The following is a 15998-nucleotide window of genomic DNA, read 5'->3' as shown; positions in this document are numbered from 1 at the left end:
TACATCGCTTTTAAATTATTCAGTCCCTCATCTGTTTCAGTGCAGTATACACAATTTATCCAGTTTTTCTCAATCTTACCCCCTCTGCCTTGTGTAAAGTGAGTAGTACAGGTCATTTGTACCAAGATTAACAAAAGTAGTACAATTGTAGAAGCATCAGGATCATGTAAAAGTTTATCCAGCTTGATACAGACATCACAAGTCAAACAGCAGAAGTATTGGCACAGAGCACCATTGATTACAACTCCCCATCTGTACCGATCTGGTTAGACTGGTCTTTGAATGGGAAGAATGAAACCATTAATTGATGAGAAGTAGTGCTGTAGTTATATGACTTGTAATACTGACCTCATCCTGATGTCTGATCACAATTTTTGTGAAAAGTGCATTCATTCATAAATGGAGTGACAGGATTTGCCCTTCCTGTCACTTATAGATGACAGGAACTAATCTAATGAATCTTGAGTGGTATTGGATACTTCCACTGCAAATATATGTGGCTAAATATATTTTTTACGTGGTTGACTTGTCAGTCCAGCTACTGTTAGACAGGTTTGCTTTTTTTTGTTTTGTTTTGTTTGTTTATCTGTTTTCATGTGACCACAACATCAAGAAAACAAAGGTTCTCACCACTGGGCCAATTGGTAGCATCCTGATGGATGGTGAAGAGATTGAGATTGCTAACAGCTTTAGTTTGCTTGGCTCCACGATCAATACTCTTAGGACCAGCAGCTAGGAAATCAAGAAACTAATTGCATTGGGAAAGTCAGATGTCAGGAACCGCTCAAGAGTACTGAAGAGCAACGATGTCAGGCTGAAGACTAAGGTGCATCTAATCCAGGCCATAGATTTCACAATTGCTTGCTATGCGTCAGAGAGCTGGACAATGACTAGGGATGATAGAAAGAGAATTGATGCTTTTGAGCTGTAGTGCTAGAGAATAGTGTTGAATATACCATTCACTAACAGGAGAACAGACAGGTTTGTCCTAGAGAGTGTGAAGGCAGCCTGCTCCTTGGATTCTGCTCCAAAGATTCTGAGGCTTTGTGTGACATACTTTGGACATGTTGCAAGGCGGAACCAGTCCTTGGAGAGGGACTTCATGCTTGAGAGGGTGGAGAGACGGAGAAAGAGAGGGAGACCATCAATGAGATGGATTGATACAGTGACTGGGGTAATGGGAATAGGTGTGTTGGCGACAGTAAAGTTGGCGCAGGATAGAGCAGGGTTCAGGGCTGTTGTACACAGGGTTGCTGTTAGTCGCAGGCGTATGTTTGAGGGAACTCCGGTGGCCTAGTGATAAGAAACTACACTGGAATCCCAAAGACGTGCAGCTCACGTCTACCAGCTGCTCCACAGGATAAGGATGGGCAGCCTCCTCCCATTCCATTTACTGCTTGAAAACTTGCTAGGGGGTCAGCTATGGGTTGACTGCAACTTGATGACACACAGCAACATTGTGTATTAGAACAGATTTTAAAAATAAGATTTGTAAGTTTTCTTTTAGATTAAAAACATGCATGAATAATTGAAAAAATAAGTTACTTGTTTTAGTCTTAGGACAAACTGATAAATTATGCAATAATCTTTTGCAAATAAAAACTGTAATCTGAGAATGCTTGCTGGATCATTTAATATTCTGCATTTCTTCTCTTTGCTTTGGCCTCTCAGTGCTAGTGCAATATTCAGAGTCTCATCTAACATCTAGGTCATTTCTTCCTCCTCTATCTTTGTAATGACCTTTTGCACTCTTCATGGATAATAATCTTGATGTCTTACCACAGCTCACCTGGTCTTTGCTCATTGGTGTTCAAAGCTTCAAATCTGTTACTGGGATGGTTTTGAAATTCTTGTAGGATAGACTCAAGGTCAAATTTTGGTTCCTGTGGATTTGATAAAATTTTCTTTAACTTCATCTTGAGCTTGCGTATGAGTAGTTGATGGTCCGCTCCACAATCAGAACCTGGCCTAGTTTTCACAGCTGATAATGAACTAACTCAGTAGAGTGGTTAACTGAGTAGAACGAGAATCCCAGACATTTGATTGTGCTTATGCGAAACCTATACTTGGACCAGGGGACAGTTGTCAGAACAGAACAAGGAAACACTACATGGTTCAAAGTTGGGAAGGGTGTATGCCAGGGATGTGTCCTATCACCATATCATATCTTTTCAATCTATATGCAGAGCAGATCTTCCAGGAGGCAGGGGCTTTATGAGGAGGAATGTGGTATCAGGATTGGAGGAAGCTCATCAACAATCTGCATTATGCAGATGACTCAACCTTGCTTGCTGAAACTGAGGAGGACCTGAAGTGCTAATTGCACAAGGTCAAGGACTGCAGCCTTCAATGTAGATTGTAGCTCAACATCAAGAAAACAAAGATTCTCACCACTGGGCCAATTGACAGCATCATGATAGATGGTAAAGAGATTGAGATTGTTACCAGCTTTAGTTTACTTGGCTCCAAACGCAACACTCTTGGAACAAGCAGCCAGGAAATCAAAAGATTAATTGTATTGAGAAAGTCTGCCATCAAGGACATATCCAGAGGACTGAAGAGCAATGACGTCAGTCTGGTGACTAAACTGCACCTGATCCAGGCAATAGTTTTTGCAATTGCTTGTTACGCATTAAAGAGCTGGATAATGACTAGGGATGATAGAAAGAGAATTAATGGATGCTTTTGAGCTGTGGTGCTGGAGAAAAATATTGAATATACCTTTCACTGCCAGGAGAACAAATAGTTTCGTCCTGTAGAGGGTGAAACCAGGCTGCTCCTTGGAGGCTATGTCAGATAAACTTTGGACATGTTGCACAGAGGGACCAGTCCTTGGAGAGGGACAGCGCAAGAGAGGAAGACCCGGTGAGATAAAATGATGCAATGATTGGAGTAATGAGAATAGGTATGTCAGATAGGTTGGCACAGGATAGAGCAGGTTTCAGGGCTGTTGTACATGGTGTCACTATGACTCGCAAGCAACTCAGTGGCACATAAAAACAATGACAATCTGAGAAAGGGCCAGACCTCCTTCCATAGTGGTTGCATCATTTTATATTCCCACCACCAGTGAATAAGAGTTTCATTCTCCCCACAACCTTGTCACTGTTTGTCATTTACTGCCTCATTGACCTTTGCTATTGTTGGTGGAGTGAGGTTATATCTTTTAGTTGTAACATTTGACCCAGCTATCCCACTACTGGGAATATAACCTAAGAAAACTAGAGCTGTGACTCAGACACTATATATGCACACCCATGTTTACTGCTGTGTTACTCACAATAGCAAAGAGTTTGAAGCAGCCAAACTGCCTATCAACAAACGAATGAGTAGAAAAAACTACATTATATTCACACAGTTGGATATTACACAGCATTGGGAGGGGGGGGAGGAATGAATTTATAAAACACTTCATAACACGTGTGAATCTGGAAGAAACTATGTTGTGTGAAATATCTCAGTCACAAAAGGGCAAATACTGCAAAACATCGCTCTTATAAAATGGGAGAGGGGAGAACAGGAAAAGAGTGCATAGGTAGTTAACATTACACTGGAACAGATTGAGGTGAAGGCCTGTATGATAGAAATGTCTAATTGGGCATTGTATGTATGACCATTGACAATCTGCAGCAAGAGGTGCATTACAGAATGGACTGGGGGAGGGGAAAGGAAGAAAATGTACACCAATGAATGAAAGCATACCCTTTCTGAATAAACCTTCATTAATGTCACAATTTTTTTAAAAAATGAACTGATAAGTGTAATCTGAAAGTAATGTTAATTGCTTTCTTCCTTGTTGTCTTTATAGGTGAAGAAATTCTAAAATCTCCTCAAAATGTAGAGGTCAGCATCATAGATGACAACTTTATGCTGAAGTGGAACTGGAGCGACAAGTTTGTCAGTAATGTGACTTTTTCAGCAGATTACCAAATGTATGCGGCTCTAATTGTTGATTTAACAGAATTAGCTGAGTAATTTTCCCAATATGTCTAACTTGCATAATTATTAATTTCATTTCTGTAAACAGGGAGGTTTAAAGGGAGATGGTTGGTGAAAATACACATATTAAAAGATCCACTAGTTCATGTTCAAAAGGAATATATAATTAGGCAAATATGTATGACAGCAGTCTGGAAAAGGGTGCATTGCAGGGTTGGCTGGGGTGGGAGAAGAAAATGTACAACAGTGAATTTTTTTTTAATCTAACTTTAAAAAAAGACACTCTAGTTCAGCAGTTTCTATATGTATTAATTAAATGATATTGATTATATTTTTCAAGTTGCATAACCTTTCTTTTATCCTTTTCCAAATTCTTTTACTGCCATTAATATAAGCTCACTGCCTTCTGTACTGCACTGCTATTTTTTAAAGAGCTATTCTCAGTTTAATGTCACATAGATAATACTTTAAAGGGACTAATACTTCCCAGCAATAGCAGAATTCAACAGAGCCACAAACAACAATTGCTGGTGAGGTTGTAGAACCTTTATTCACTGCTAGTGGGAATGTAAAATGGTACACCCACTATGAACAATGGTTTTACACTTTCTCAAAAAGCTGGAAATAACATATACCATTTGACCCAGCAATTGCATTGCTGGGAATATACCCTAAAGAAACCAGAACTGCCATTCAAACATGTATGCACACCCATGTTTATTGCTGTGTTATTCATAATATCAAAGAGATGGAAACAACCCAAATACCCATCAACAAATGAATGCAAAGAAAAACTATGGTATGCTCGTATAACGGAATACTATGCAGCACTGAAAAATAATGGACTCATAAAACATTCCAGGACATGAGTGACCCTTGAGGACATAATGCTGAGTGAAATGTCTCAGTCCAATAGGACAAATAATATATAAAACCACTGTTAAGCAACACTTACATGTGGGGCTGGGAGCAGAATAGGAAAAGAGTAGATAGATAATGAATACTGTATTGGAACAGATGAGGGAGAGAACTTTTTAAAAGGAATATATAATTATGCAGTATATGTGAGACAGCAGGCCATAATTATAGGTATGTTGCAGAGAGAACTGGGGGAGGGGGCAAATTGTGTAACACTGAATGATTTTTAAAAAAGTAAACTGGGGGAAGGGTAAGGGAGGGAGAGGGATGAAAATGTGGAACAATGAATGAAAATCTAATTTTTTTATTAAATTTTATTGATTGTAATGAACATTTACAGAGATTTTGGGTTTCTATTCATTTATTGTTGCACTATTTTCTCTACCCTCCCCCCCAGATTGTTCCTCTGAAAAATCTAATTCTTAAAGTTTCCTCAAAATCACAATTAAAATAAAAAATTTTAAGAAAAAGCATAATACTCAAAGCAGACGTACTTTACTAATTACGCTAAACCATGGTTTGATGTAAAGAATACTTCAGGGAATAGTTTTTATTTAAAGATTATTTCAAAATGGTAGTGTCAGCGGTTCATCAGCCTCAGTGACTCCATAAAGTCTGGATTCCACAGGCATTACAGAGACTTAGTCAAATTCATCATTGGGCATTGGAAAAAAATTTTTAGGGCTAAAGATAGCAGTCAGCTTTTCTAGTTCATAGCCATATCATCTCTGGCCGTTTTAGATGCTTCTGTTTCTTTAGCTACGAAACGTAGTAACAGATACTGCCCTCATACTCTTGTTCCTTCACAAATTATTGCTTATACTAAATTTCCTGTCTTTAAGAACCCATCTTTTACACTTCTATTCTGATTTTAATATCATGTGCATTATTACAGTTTGTTCTTCCCCTCTTATTCTGCCAGCTTCTTAGGCCATTGCCTTGCAAAAATATGCCACAATACAAATTTGAGGAGTTAATATAGTGTTGTGTGGTATATACTTGAGCCAAGCTGTTTGCGTTTTAAACCATCCTCTTAGATATTCTCTGTGTGTCTCAGCGTCTTCATCTGTTTCATAGAGATGATAACTAATGTTGTTGTTGTTACATGTCATTGAGTTGGAACCAACTCATAGCTTGACCTCCAGCAGGATTTCAGAGGCAGTAAATTGCATGGGAAGAGATTGTCCATCTTTATCCCTCTGAACAGCTGGTAGAGCAACACTTTACCCACTAGACCACCAACACTCCTTAATATTGTTGTTGGGGCTATTTAAGTCAGCTACAATCCATAATGACCTTGTATATAGAATTAAACACTGCTTAATCCTTTACATATCCTTACAGTCTATGCTGTGCTGAAACCTGTTATTTAAGCCACTGTGTCAGTCCATCTCATTGAGCATCTTTTTTTTTTTTTTAGTGACCCTCTACTTCCTCTACTTTATTAAGTAGATGTCTTTCTCCATGGTAGTAAATAAGACCATATAATCTGGCACCCAAACTAGAGTACTTTTTAAAAAAGAGATGGCTAATTTTAGATAAGCTGGACCACAACTGCCAAATAAAATAGAGTAGGATAGCCCAAAAATAAAGTGTCTGTCTCAGAAAGTGGTAGGAGCATTGAGTAATTAATTGCATATGTACTCCTCAGAACAGCGTTACAGAAGTGATCAGGTAAAATACGGTAGCAGCAGCAGACAAGTATTTTTGTAGTAGTGTTCCTGAGGATATATAAGACATATACCACTGGTGATAAATGATACATCAAGATAAATAAATGAGCTATTATTAAGATTCCAGTTTAAAAAAATAATGCTGTTCTAAAAATTCAGTGTTTGTTACTTGTAACTGATAGGTTTGAACCACTGACCTTTCATTAGCAGCCAACTATTTACCGACTGTACCACCAGGATCCTACCTACATCTGTGATTTATTATTATATATGTAATGTGTAACATTCATTCTTCCATTTAGTGCTTAGACATGAGAGTGGACATGAGAGACTGAAGTTTTATTAGTCAAACTGGTTTTGAGAAATAAATATTGAATTGTTAACTACATATGATAAAGATATTTTACGAAAATAAAAGTAGCTTCGGTTGCAGTACCTCCCTTCTGTGTGTGAGCATTTGTACTGAGGCACACAGCTGTATCTTCTGTATAGAGTAAGAAAGACAAATGTAGGAAGTGGTCAGATGCAAACTCACTGCCATTGAGTTGGATTAACTCATAGCTGGCCCTCTGCTAGATTTCCAGAGAGTATAAATTGCATAGGAGGGAATTGCCCATCTTTTTTCTGTGGAGCCACTAGTGGATTTGAACTACCTACCTTTGGTTGCCAATGAAACGCCTTACCCACAAGGCCACCAGAGCTCCCTAAGTTGTTATGTACTGTTGAGTCATAACCAACCCCATAGCTGACCCTCCAGCAGGTTTTCAAAAGTAGAGAACCACACAGGAGGAAATTGCACATGTTTCTCCCATGGAGCAGCTGGTAGATTCAAACTTTGTACCTTTGTGTTGGCAGCACAATTCCTGAGCACTAAGCTACCAGAGAGAGCTTCCTAAAACATGAAAACAATGAAGGTTTAGTATTTATTCTTAAAGAATAAAATTTTCCTTTTTAATGAGTCTCTAAATTTTTTAAAATAAGATATACACTGACATGGAGGAGTTTCTCAAAGATACATAGGGTTGTGTTTTGTTTTTTTTAAAAAAAAAAAAAAACCCAAACAAAGTCAAACTAATTGCCATTGAATTGGAGGTGACTCATAAGTGACTCTGCAGCAGGTTTTCAGAGGCTATAAATAGCTCAGGAGATCATTGCTTATCTTTCTCCTGCAGAGCATCTGATAGATTTGAAAACACCTGTTTTTGTGTTGATAGTGCAACTCCTTAACCACTATGAGGCCACCAAAGCAGCCTCAACTTTTAAGATCCCATTAATTGCATTTCTTACCTTGGAGCTCAGATAATAATTGGCATAGAAGAATAAGAACCTGGCCATGAATGTTGTTGTTGTTGTTATGTGCCGTCGAGTCGTTTGCGACTCATAGCAACCCTATGTACAACAGCCCTAAATCCTGCTCTGTCCGGTGCCAATCACACTGTCTCTGACACTCCCATCCCGATTACCCCAGTCACTGTTAGAACCTCTACTTGGAATATTATTGCTTTTAGTTTTTGACTCATGTACTTTTAACTTGTTAGTTAAATTTGTGTCTTCTAGGCTGCAATACTTCCATGATACATCTTCAAGGATATGAACATGTAGGCTAAGCACAATTGATAACAGTGCATCTAAATTTCAGAATCATTGTCCACAGTAGTCTACGTGTTTCCTAGTGCCAAAGGGGCCCTTTAGAGTAGTGAGAGAAGATCTTCACCCTGAAACCTACAGTGTCCCTTTTCAGCAGGAAGTAGCTAAGAGAATACACCGTCCCCTTTTCCTTATGAATCAGGGTGAAGTCTCTCAGGGAGGAGTGATAGGGAATGGCAAAGGACACACTGACAAAGGAGATTAATCAGAACTGGCTTTGGCAAGTACTGTGGCAATGGCACAATTAAAACAGACTTTCAAGGGGGGGGGAAAGGAAGGAACTGAGGGGGAGGGTAGAGAAAATAGCACAACAATGAGTGACTGGAAACCCAAAATCTCTGTAAATGTTCATTAAAATGAATAAAATTTAATTAAAAAATTATTTAATTTTTGCACAAGTTCCTCACCACCCCCTAGTCCACTTTGCTGTGCACCTCTTATTCTGGACTGTTGTTATACATATAATACCTAATCATATATTCCTTTTAAACAGGTCTTTCCATCATCTGTTTCAATGCAGTATACATTATTTATCCCCTCTTTTCTGAGTAGTTTCCCCTAATCCCATATAAGTCTTGTTTTATAATAGTGAAATTATGCAGTATTTGTCTTTTTGTGACTGAGATAGTTCACTCAGCATTAATGTCCTCTTAGATCACCCATTTTATATAATATTTTATTCCTTGTTTTTCAGTGCTGTGTAGTACTCCATTGTGTGACTATACCACAGCTTCTCCATTCGTTTGTTGATGGAAAATGTTTTTTAAAAAACTAAGGTAGACATATATTTGGGCATCCTTCATGCTTAATATTCTAAAGTATCTTTGAAATAAAGTCTACAATAACTGTTAAGTGCAAATTATCGTTTTTTTTTTTCAAAAAAGCAGATTAGTGCTAGATTCATGAATTAGATTTCACAAAAAATGTCTTTTAGATAGTTTTTCTGATTGATTCGAGGTATACAAGATTTACCATAGGCAAAGCATTTTAATTCCTTTCCATCACTTTCACCCACTGTCTTCTTAGCATTTTATGGCAATACATTCTTTTTTAACTAACGTCTTGAGTCATCTGTCACCCAGCAAGTTTCTAATAGAGAAGTACAGCATATGGCTGCCCTGAGATGATACAGGAACAACAGGACCATGCCACTTTAATTGCTTCATCAGTTTCCCCTTTTGGAAAAGAAGACACTACTATGTATCGCTTAAACTTTTTATTGAATGTTTCACTTTGTTAGTTTATACTGAAACTTTAATTTTATTGTTTCTAATGGTGAATTAAATATAGACATCAGTGAGCAGGGATGGTGTTATTTGGGTGAAGACAGGAAACTGAAATCATATGGGGGGGTGTACATACATGTACACACACCATCAAATTGGATCTAACTGGTACGGAAGGAGATTGCCCCTCCTTCTCTAGCAGAGCATCTGGTGGATTCGAACAAAATTGTATTGCTTTTGAGGTCATCCTTAGGGCAGGAAATTTACTCATAGGAAGGAGTGAGAAAGGAACCATCTAATCCAATTCTTAAATCTTTAGTAATCAAACAGAGGTCATGAAATACAAAGTAGTTTGCCAGAAGTCAAATACATAGCTGTTTTTCACAGAGCCAAAACTAAATGCACTTCTTGCCTTAGTGTTCATTTCTTCTCTTCTTCCTCAGAATCCTAGAGCATTCACACACAAAATTATATATAGAATCACAGTTTAAAACACACACACACATACACACACACACTCACTTTTTACAGCTTGATTTAGATGCATTGAAAAGATTAGAAGGCTATAAACTTAACGATATTAATTTCTTAAAGAATAAATGCTACAACTGGCTTTATGATGTTAATAAACAGAACTTTTATTTTTTGTATTTATACACTTACTCATTTGCATTTTTATTTTAAAGGTCTGAATTGGATAATTGGTTAAAATTGCCTGAGTGTCAGTATATTACTGATACCAAATGCAACTTTTCTGCAGTCCACCTAGATATTTTTGAAGATGTTAAGTTACGTATAAGAGCAGAAAAAGGAAATAAAACTTCTCCCTGGTATGAAGTTGATTCATTTATCCCATTTCAAATAGGTAAGAGAAATTGGCTACAAATGGGCATATTACCTCAGCCTAGAATGCAAGTTCTCTAGGTATTGGCATGACTTGCTCCCTCAGTTTATACAGTTCTCAGCCTAGATGGCATTTTCTTAGAGAGACTTTCCTGACTCACTTACCTAAACAATACGTGCTGTCGTCATATATATCTGTGTGTTTAGTTGCTATTCTCCCACTAGTGTGTAAACTCCATGAGGGCAAAGGTCTTTTCTGATTAGATTAGTTTTTTACTTTGTATCAGTGAAGTTACATACTAAATTGTTTTGATTTTTACAGCTCAGATTGGTCCTCCAAAAGTAGATTTAGAAGCTGAAGACAAGGCAATAAAAATCAACATCTCTCCTCCTGGAACAGAAGACAGTCTCATGTGGGATCAGGAAAGAACAAGCTTTACGTATAGCTTAGTTATCTGGAAAAACTCTTCCAGTTTAGACGTAAGTATTTTTACCATTCATTGTTTGATGTAAAAGTAAAATGAAGTGAATGATCTCTAGAGTTTGAGTTCTTACGTTTTTAAAGAACAGACATAATTTTTTTTTCTTTTTAAAATCTTACAGGAAAGAACTGAAGATGTTTATCCCAGAGGAAAAATATATAAACTTTTACCAGAGACTACATATTGCTTAAAAGTTAGGGCAAGCCTACGCTTGCAGAGAAAAGTTGGTATCTATAGTCCAGTGTATTGTATAAATACCACAGGTAAGAAAGTTTTACTTTAGATTAAATAAATATATTACAGATTGTCAATATATTAATGCCAGCATTTTTATTATAGTAGCTGAAGTTCACGTGGTAGATTAATAGGTAGTAAACCTGAAATGCTAATTGTAATACCGTTTTCACAGGCAACAAAGTTTTATTTGAAATTTTTGTCTAACAGGAATGGTAATGAAAATCCATTTTTCTTAAAGGACAAATATGAGGGGAAAACCAGCATTTATTTGTCCATAACCCACAAGAAAGGAGGAAGTAGTTACCAGTTACAATAGTTGATCTTCTGAAAAGTATACGTTCCTGCGTGTTCTACTGTTAATAGTAAGAGCCTTGGTTCTGCAACAGCTCAGTGCTTAGATAATAACCCAGAGGTCAGGGGTTTTAACACACCAGCTACTCCAAGAGAGTTTGTTTCCATAGAGATTGTAGCCTTAGAAACTATAGGTAGTTCTTCTGTCTCCGTTGTTGTTGTTAAGTGCAAGCGACTCATAGCGACCCTAGGAAGGAGAGTTCTCGAGAGTCCTTGACGCTTGGGTCCCTTACCAGCCCGGCATGCCCAAATGCTGGCCAATTCCTTGCCCTGGACCCCCAGTTCATCTGGCAAGTCTGCTCTGCCAAGCCCCTCATGGGCCCAAAAAGCCACCACAAGTGCCTGGAGCCCTCAAACCTACCATGCCTCAAGAAGCCAGAGTCCAGATTCAGCTGACATTAGATAACCCAAGACCCTAGGTGGGGCTTGACCTTTCAGTCTCCATTAGGGTCATTAAAAGTTGAAATAGACTCGTCATGCATTAGTATTCCAAGAGGATAAAAGCATCTAGATGTAGTGTCATCTGCCAATAATTAATATCAAAACTGCTGTGGTCAAGTGCTAGTGAGTTGATTTTTAACTCATGGTGGCCTTGCGTTATAGAACTTTTATGTTTTTAGGCTGGCGCATCTCCAGGTCTTTGTCCTGCTGTGTAGGAGAGTGGGTTTAAACTCCCAGCCTTTGGGTTAGCAACATGGTGTTGTCACTTAGTGACAGTTATGTCACTAAGACTCCTAAAAGTCAAGACTCAGTGCTGGGATTTGTTATTTTAGCTGTGTGTGGAATATGCTTTATTTTAAAAATCCTTATTAAAGAGTTTAAAGTTGTAAAAAAGCAATGCTACAGGTGTTGGGGTGGCAGCATCTGGCCTCTACTAACAAAGAGGAGGAAGAGTCTCCATCAACAGCAACGCAAAACCAATTCCTGTGAAGTCAGACATGCCCCACACTCTGAAAACTTCTGCTGTCTAACACTGACTCTTTCTCATGGTTCTTGCTGCAATCCTGCTAGGTTCACTGATTTGTTGCAGTGGTCACATAGACCATACATAGGATTGTGGAGATTATTAGGGAAGCAGCAGGTTACAATTCATGTTGAAGACACTCATGCTACCTACCATTTTTCAATCCTGACCACTACATTCCCAGAAATAGTCCTAAGCAGGGCTCCCTCTAACCCTCAGCTTTGAACTTTACCCCACACTAGGGCAAATGTTACAAAGCTATTTCAGTTCTGACAAATGTGCCCGTCTCCATTCTCAACAACAAGCCTAGGCCAAGATAGCCAGCTCTGGCTCCATCATACAGCAGGTGTAGCTTAGCTCTGTCCCTTGAAGGTTTACGAATTTCCACCACAGTGGCTACTGCCAGTACTGCTGCTGGTAAAACTACCTGCCTTCATCTTGGTTTTGCTTTGTCTTGCTTGCATAGGAGTCTCTGGCCTAATGGATGCACTGCATTCTGCATGTCTTTCTTAAATGAGATTCCCCTTTTTATGCCTCTAAATCTTCATTTTTAAGCACACCAATAGGGTAAAAGCGCCCGGTCTACACGTAAGCAGGCTACACTTCTTATTTGCGTGTTCCTACCCCAAAAGTGCCGTTTACCTTATTTACATTAAGCTATCAATCCACTTCATGGGTCTTAAGTACCTAATATTTGTGTAATCCTACCCAGCGATGTGGTAAGAGTTACACCAACAATGACTAGAAAAGACATACTAAATAATCCATTAAAGCACAGAAGTTTCTCTCTTTTGCTTTTAAACCTGATGGACGATCACCTATGCATCAGTTCTTACTCCAGATAAAAGCATTGGGTGAGTTTGCGTGTAATCTTCCTATACATTTTTGTGGATATTTTTATAAGCATTTTTTAAACAGTTATATAAAAGTAGAAGCATACTAGATATATCTGACTATTTTATTTTTTCCTGAATAAAAACTTTTCTATGTCAGTAATGCATGGATCTAATAATTAATTTAAACAACTGGATGGTATTATGTTTGTTAATATACACCTGTTACATACCTGTACAATTGTTAACCTTATAAGGATAAAATGTAATTCTTTCATCATCTTATTTATGCTTGCCATGTTACCTTAAGAGAGTTTTTTAAAAAATACTCATTTTATGTATTCTTTGGTGTCTAGTTGAAAATAAACTACCTCCACCGGAAAATATTGAAGTAGAAGCCAAAAATCAGATCTATGTTCTTAAATGGAATTACATGTATGAAAATGTCACCTTTCAAGCCCAGTGGGTTTTGTAAGTTCTAGTGTATATATTTTCTTTAACCCAGTTTGATTATGCAGTTTACTGCAGCATGCCTGTTGGTGTACTGAGAGGCTAACTAAGAGGTGATTATGATACAGTATTAAATGTGAGAAGATTTGATTTAAGTTTAGACACTAGGAGGATGATACTAAGCTAATCAGTTAAACTCTCTGGACCTCAAGTCCTTTGTTTTTTGTAAAATTAGTTGTCTAAGAACATCTAGGCTACTTATTGGCTCCTTTTAAAAGGCATGCCTTTATTTCATTTAGTGAGTTTATTTCACCAATCTGGAATACTTGACAGTTAAACCTAATCTTTTCTTCAGAGCTCACTTCTATGAGTCCTTAAAATTATCTCTTTTACTCAGTTCTGTTCAGTTTAAAAAGTTAACCTTCCCATTTTCCTTTTCATATGTGTTTGTCTATGTCTTACTTGTTTTTTTAATGATAAAAATATACTCATTTCTTCCTCTGTATTGTGAGTTTCTTGAGGGTAGGCAACAGTTTATTTCTGTAACTTCATTCTCTGCATGTCTAACATACTGTAGATACTTTTAAAACATTGATTGAATTGACAGGCTAAAATTGAAATATTTTTATCTTAAAGTGGTTATTTAAAAAAGATTCCTGGGGATCATTCAGATCAATGGAAACAAATTCATGGCTGTGAAAATGTTACAACTACCCAGTGTGTCTTTCCACAAAATCTTTTCCGAAAAGGAATATACTTTCTGCGTGTACAAGCATCTAATGGAACTAACACGTCTCTTTGGTCTGAAGAGAAAAAGTTGAATACTGAAATGCAAAGTAAGCAAAGAATTTTTAGATTGTAATTCTCATGTTTATTTATTCAAGTTCATAAAGTTGGTTTTTAGCCTAGTTTAAACATAATGTCTTCTTTTTTCCCAGAAACTGTACTTCCTCCAGTCATTAGTATGAAAGCCATTAATAATTCACTATATGTCTACATTGGTACTCCAAAAGAGACTGAGAGCAAGTCGGTGAACCATTATTATCCAGTAACTTATGAAATTAAGTTTTGGAAAAACACATCAAATGCCGAGGTAAACTGAGAATATAATTTTTGTCACTTAGAACTAAAACTGTGATTGGATAAATAAACCTGGAAGTTAACTATTTTGCATACATTTTTAGTGCTATGATTAAGTCAGATACATCCAGTATAAGAGTACTAGTCCAGGTAATTTAGTCCCCACATGTGACATAGTTAAGATGAACCACATTTAAAATACTTTTGTTTGTATCTTATTGTTGATAATATACAGAGTTGCAACATGTAATTTGCTCATTTTATCATTTGAAGAATTTTAGTGATTTTTATAAAGATACTGGTAATTAAAAGAAGTATTAATGAAAACTGGGAAAAATGACTTAACAAACTTTTAACAGAGCCTCCTTGGAATAGGACCCTGTTTTGGGTTGTTATATTTTGTTTTGTTTTTAGAACCCTGTTTTAAGTCAGATTTTTCATACTTGCAAGATGGATCACTATTGTTGTTAGATGCACTAAGTCCTAAATTTAAAGGCAGATTCCTGAGTCCCATTCCTCTTTAATTAGAACTCCTGGAATAGAACCTCCTGATTTTCCATTTTAAACATGATTTCCAGTTTTTATCTAAATCTGTTTCCCACCTTCAGCATTGGTGACATTTAATCAAACAGTCCTGTGTTTTGGCGGCCAGAGTACTGTACTGGATTTGGAAGGTGCTTTGGTAACATTCCTTTACCTGTTCATGTCAGCAGCATCCACTCCAAGTGGTGACAACCAGAAATGTGTGTAGATGTTGGCAGATGTCCGTTGCAGGACAGAATTTCTTCAAGTTGAGAGCCACATGTCTCGTTCATAATCTCTTGAGGTGATTAACACCTGTAAGGGGCAAAAATTGGTTTTTAGGGAACAAAAGGAAGTATATAAAGTTTTGAATGAGATATGATAAGTGCAAGTTAATTGGCAAGTAAGAAAAACTCAGACTCATTGCTGTTGAGTCAAAACCAATTCACACTGCAGATTGCCAGATGCTATAAATCACAGGGGAGGAAACCAGAGGAGATTGCCCATCTTTCTCCCTCAGAACCACTGGTAGATTCACAGTGCCAGAGAGACTCCACATTTTTGTTAGCAGTGCAACTCCCTACGGACTATGCCACCAGAGTTTCCAGGCAAATAAGTTTCAGTCCATTTTCTTTTTTCTTCCTACCTTGTGTCTATAATAATAGTAATTTATGTTTACTGAGGTTTTTACTACATATTCTGCTGGCATAGTCCATAGGGAAGCACTCTGCTAACCCCAAGGTGACACCTCTCTGGCAGTTCACATCCACCAGTGTCTCCAGGGGAAGAAGATGGGCTGTGTCGTTCTGTGCAATTTACCAACACTGAAAACC

At 37.5% G+C, this 15998-nt stretch overlaps 2 protein-coding genes across 2 annotated transcripts in view; one reads left to right on the top strand and one right to left on the bottom strand.

Annotated features, from left to right (window-relative positions):
- The window catches only part of LOC102849736 (septin-10-like), a gene marked incomplete at its 5' end in the record, with an annotated part of 9213 nt that extends 8523 nt beyond the window's left edge, over positions 1-690 (bottom strand). The window contains one exon of the mRNA XM_006886792.1: positions 680-690. Coding sequence (XP_006886854.1) covers positions 680-690 — 11 coding nt within the window. The remainder of the gene's footprint in view (positions 1-679) is intronic.
- A 2205-nt stretch (positions 691-2895) lies between these two features.
- Positions 2896-15998, top strand: part of IFNAR1 (interferon (alpha, beta and omega) receptor 1) — a 33662-nt gene continuing 20559 nt past the window's right edge. Inside the window, exons 1-8 of the mRNA XM_006886791.1 lie at positions 2896-2905; positions 3809-3932; positions 10090-10268; positions 10569-10726; positions 10850-10991; positions 13470-13584; positions 14200-14399; positions 14502-14656. Of these exons, the coding sequence (XP_006886853.1) occupies positions 2896-2905; positions 3809-3932; positions 10090-10268; positions 10569-10726; positions 10850-10991; positions 13470-13584; positions 14200-14399; positions 14502-14656 (1083 nt within the window). The remainder of the gene's footprint in view (positions 2906-3808; positions 3933-10089; positions 10269-10568; positions 10727-10849; positions 10992-13469; positions 13585-14199; positions 14400-14501; positions 14657-15998) is intronic.

This window comes from Elephantulus edwardii, unplaced genomic scaffold, assembly GCF_000299155.1.
Source record: "Elephantulus edwardii isolate Elephantulus edwardi_28Jun2011 unplaced genomic scaffold, EleEdw1.0 scaffold00051, whole genome shotgun sequence".
In the NCBI taxonomy this organism is placed as follows: domain Eukaryota; kingdom Metazoa; phylum Chordata; class Mammalia; order Macroscelidea; family Macroscelididae; genus Elephantulus; species Elephantulus edwardii.
Note: the sequence above shows the minus strand (reverse complement) of the source record. Positions and strands in the feature narration are given on the sequence as shown.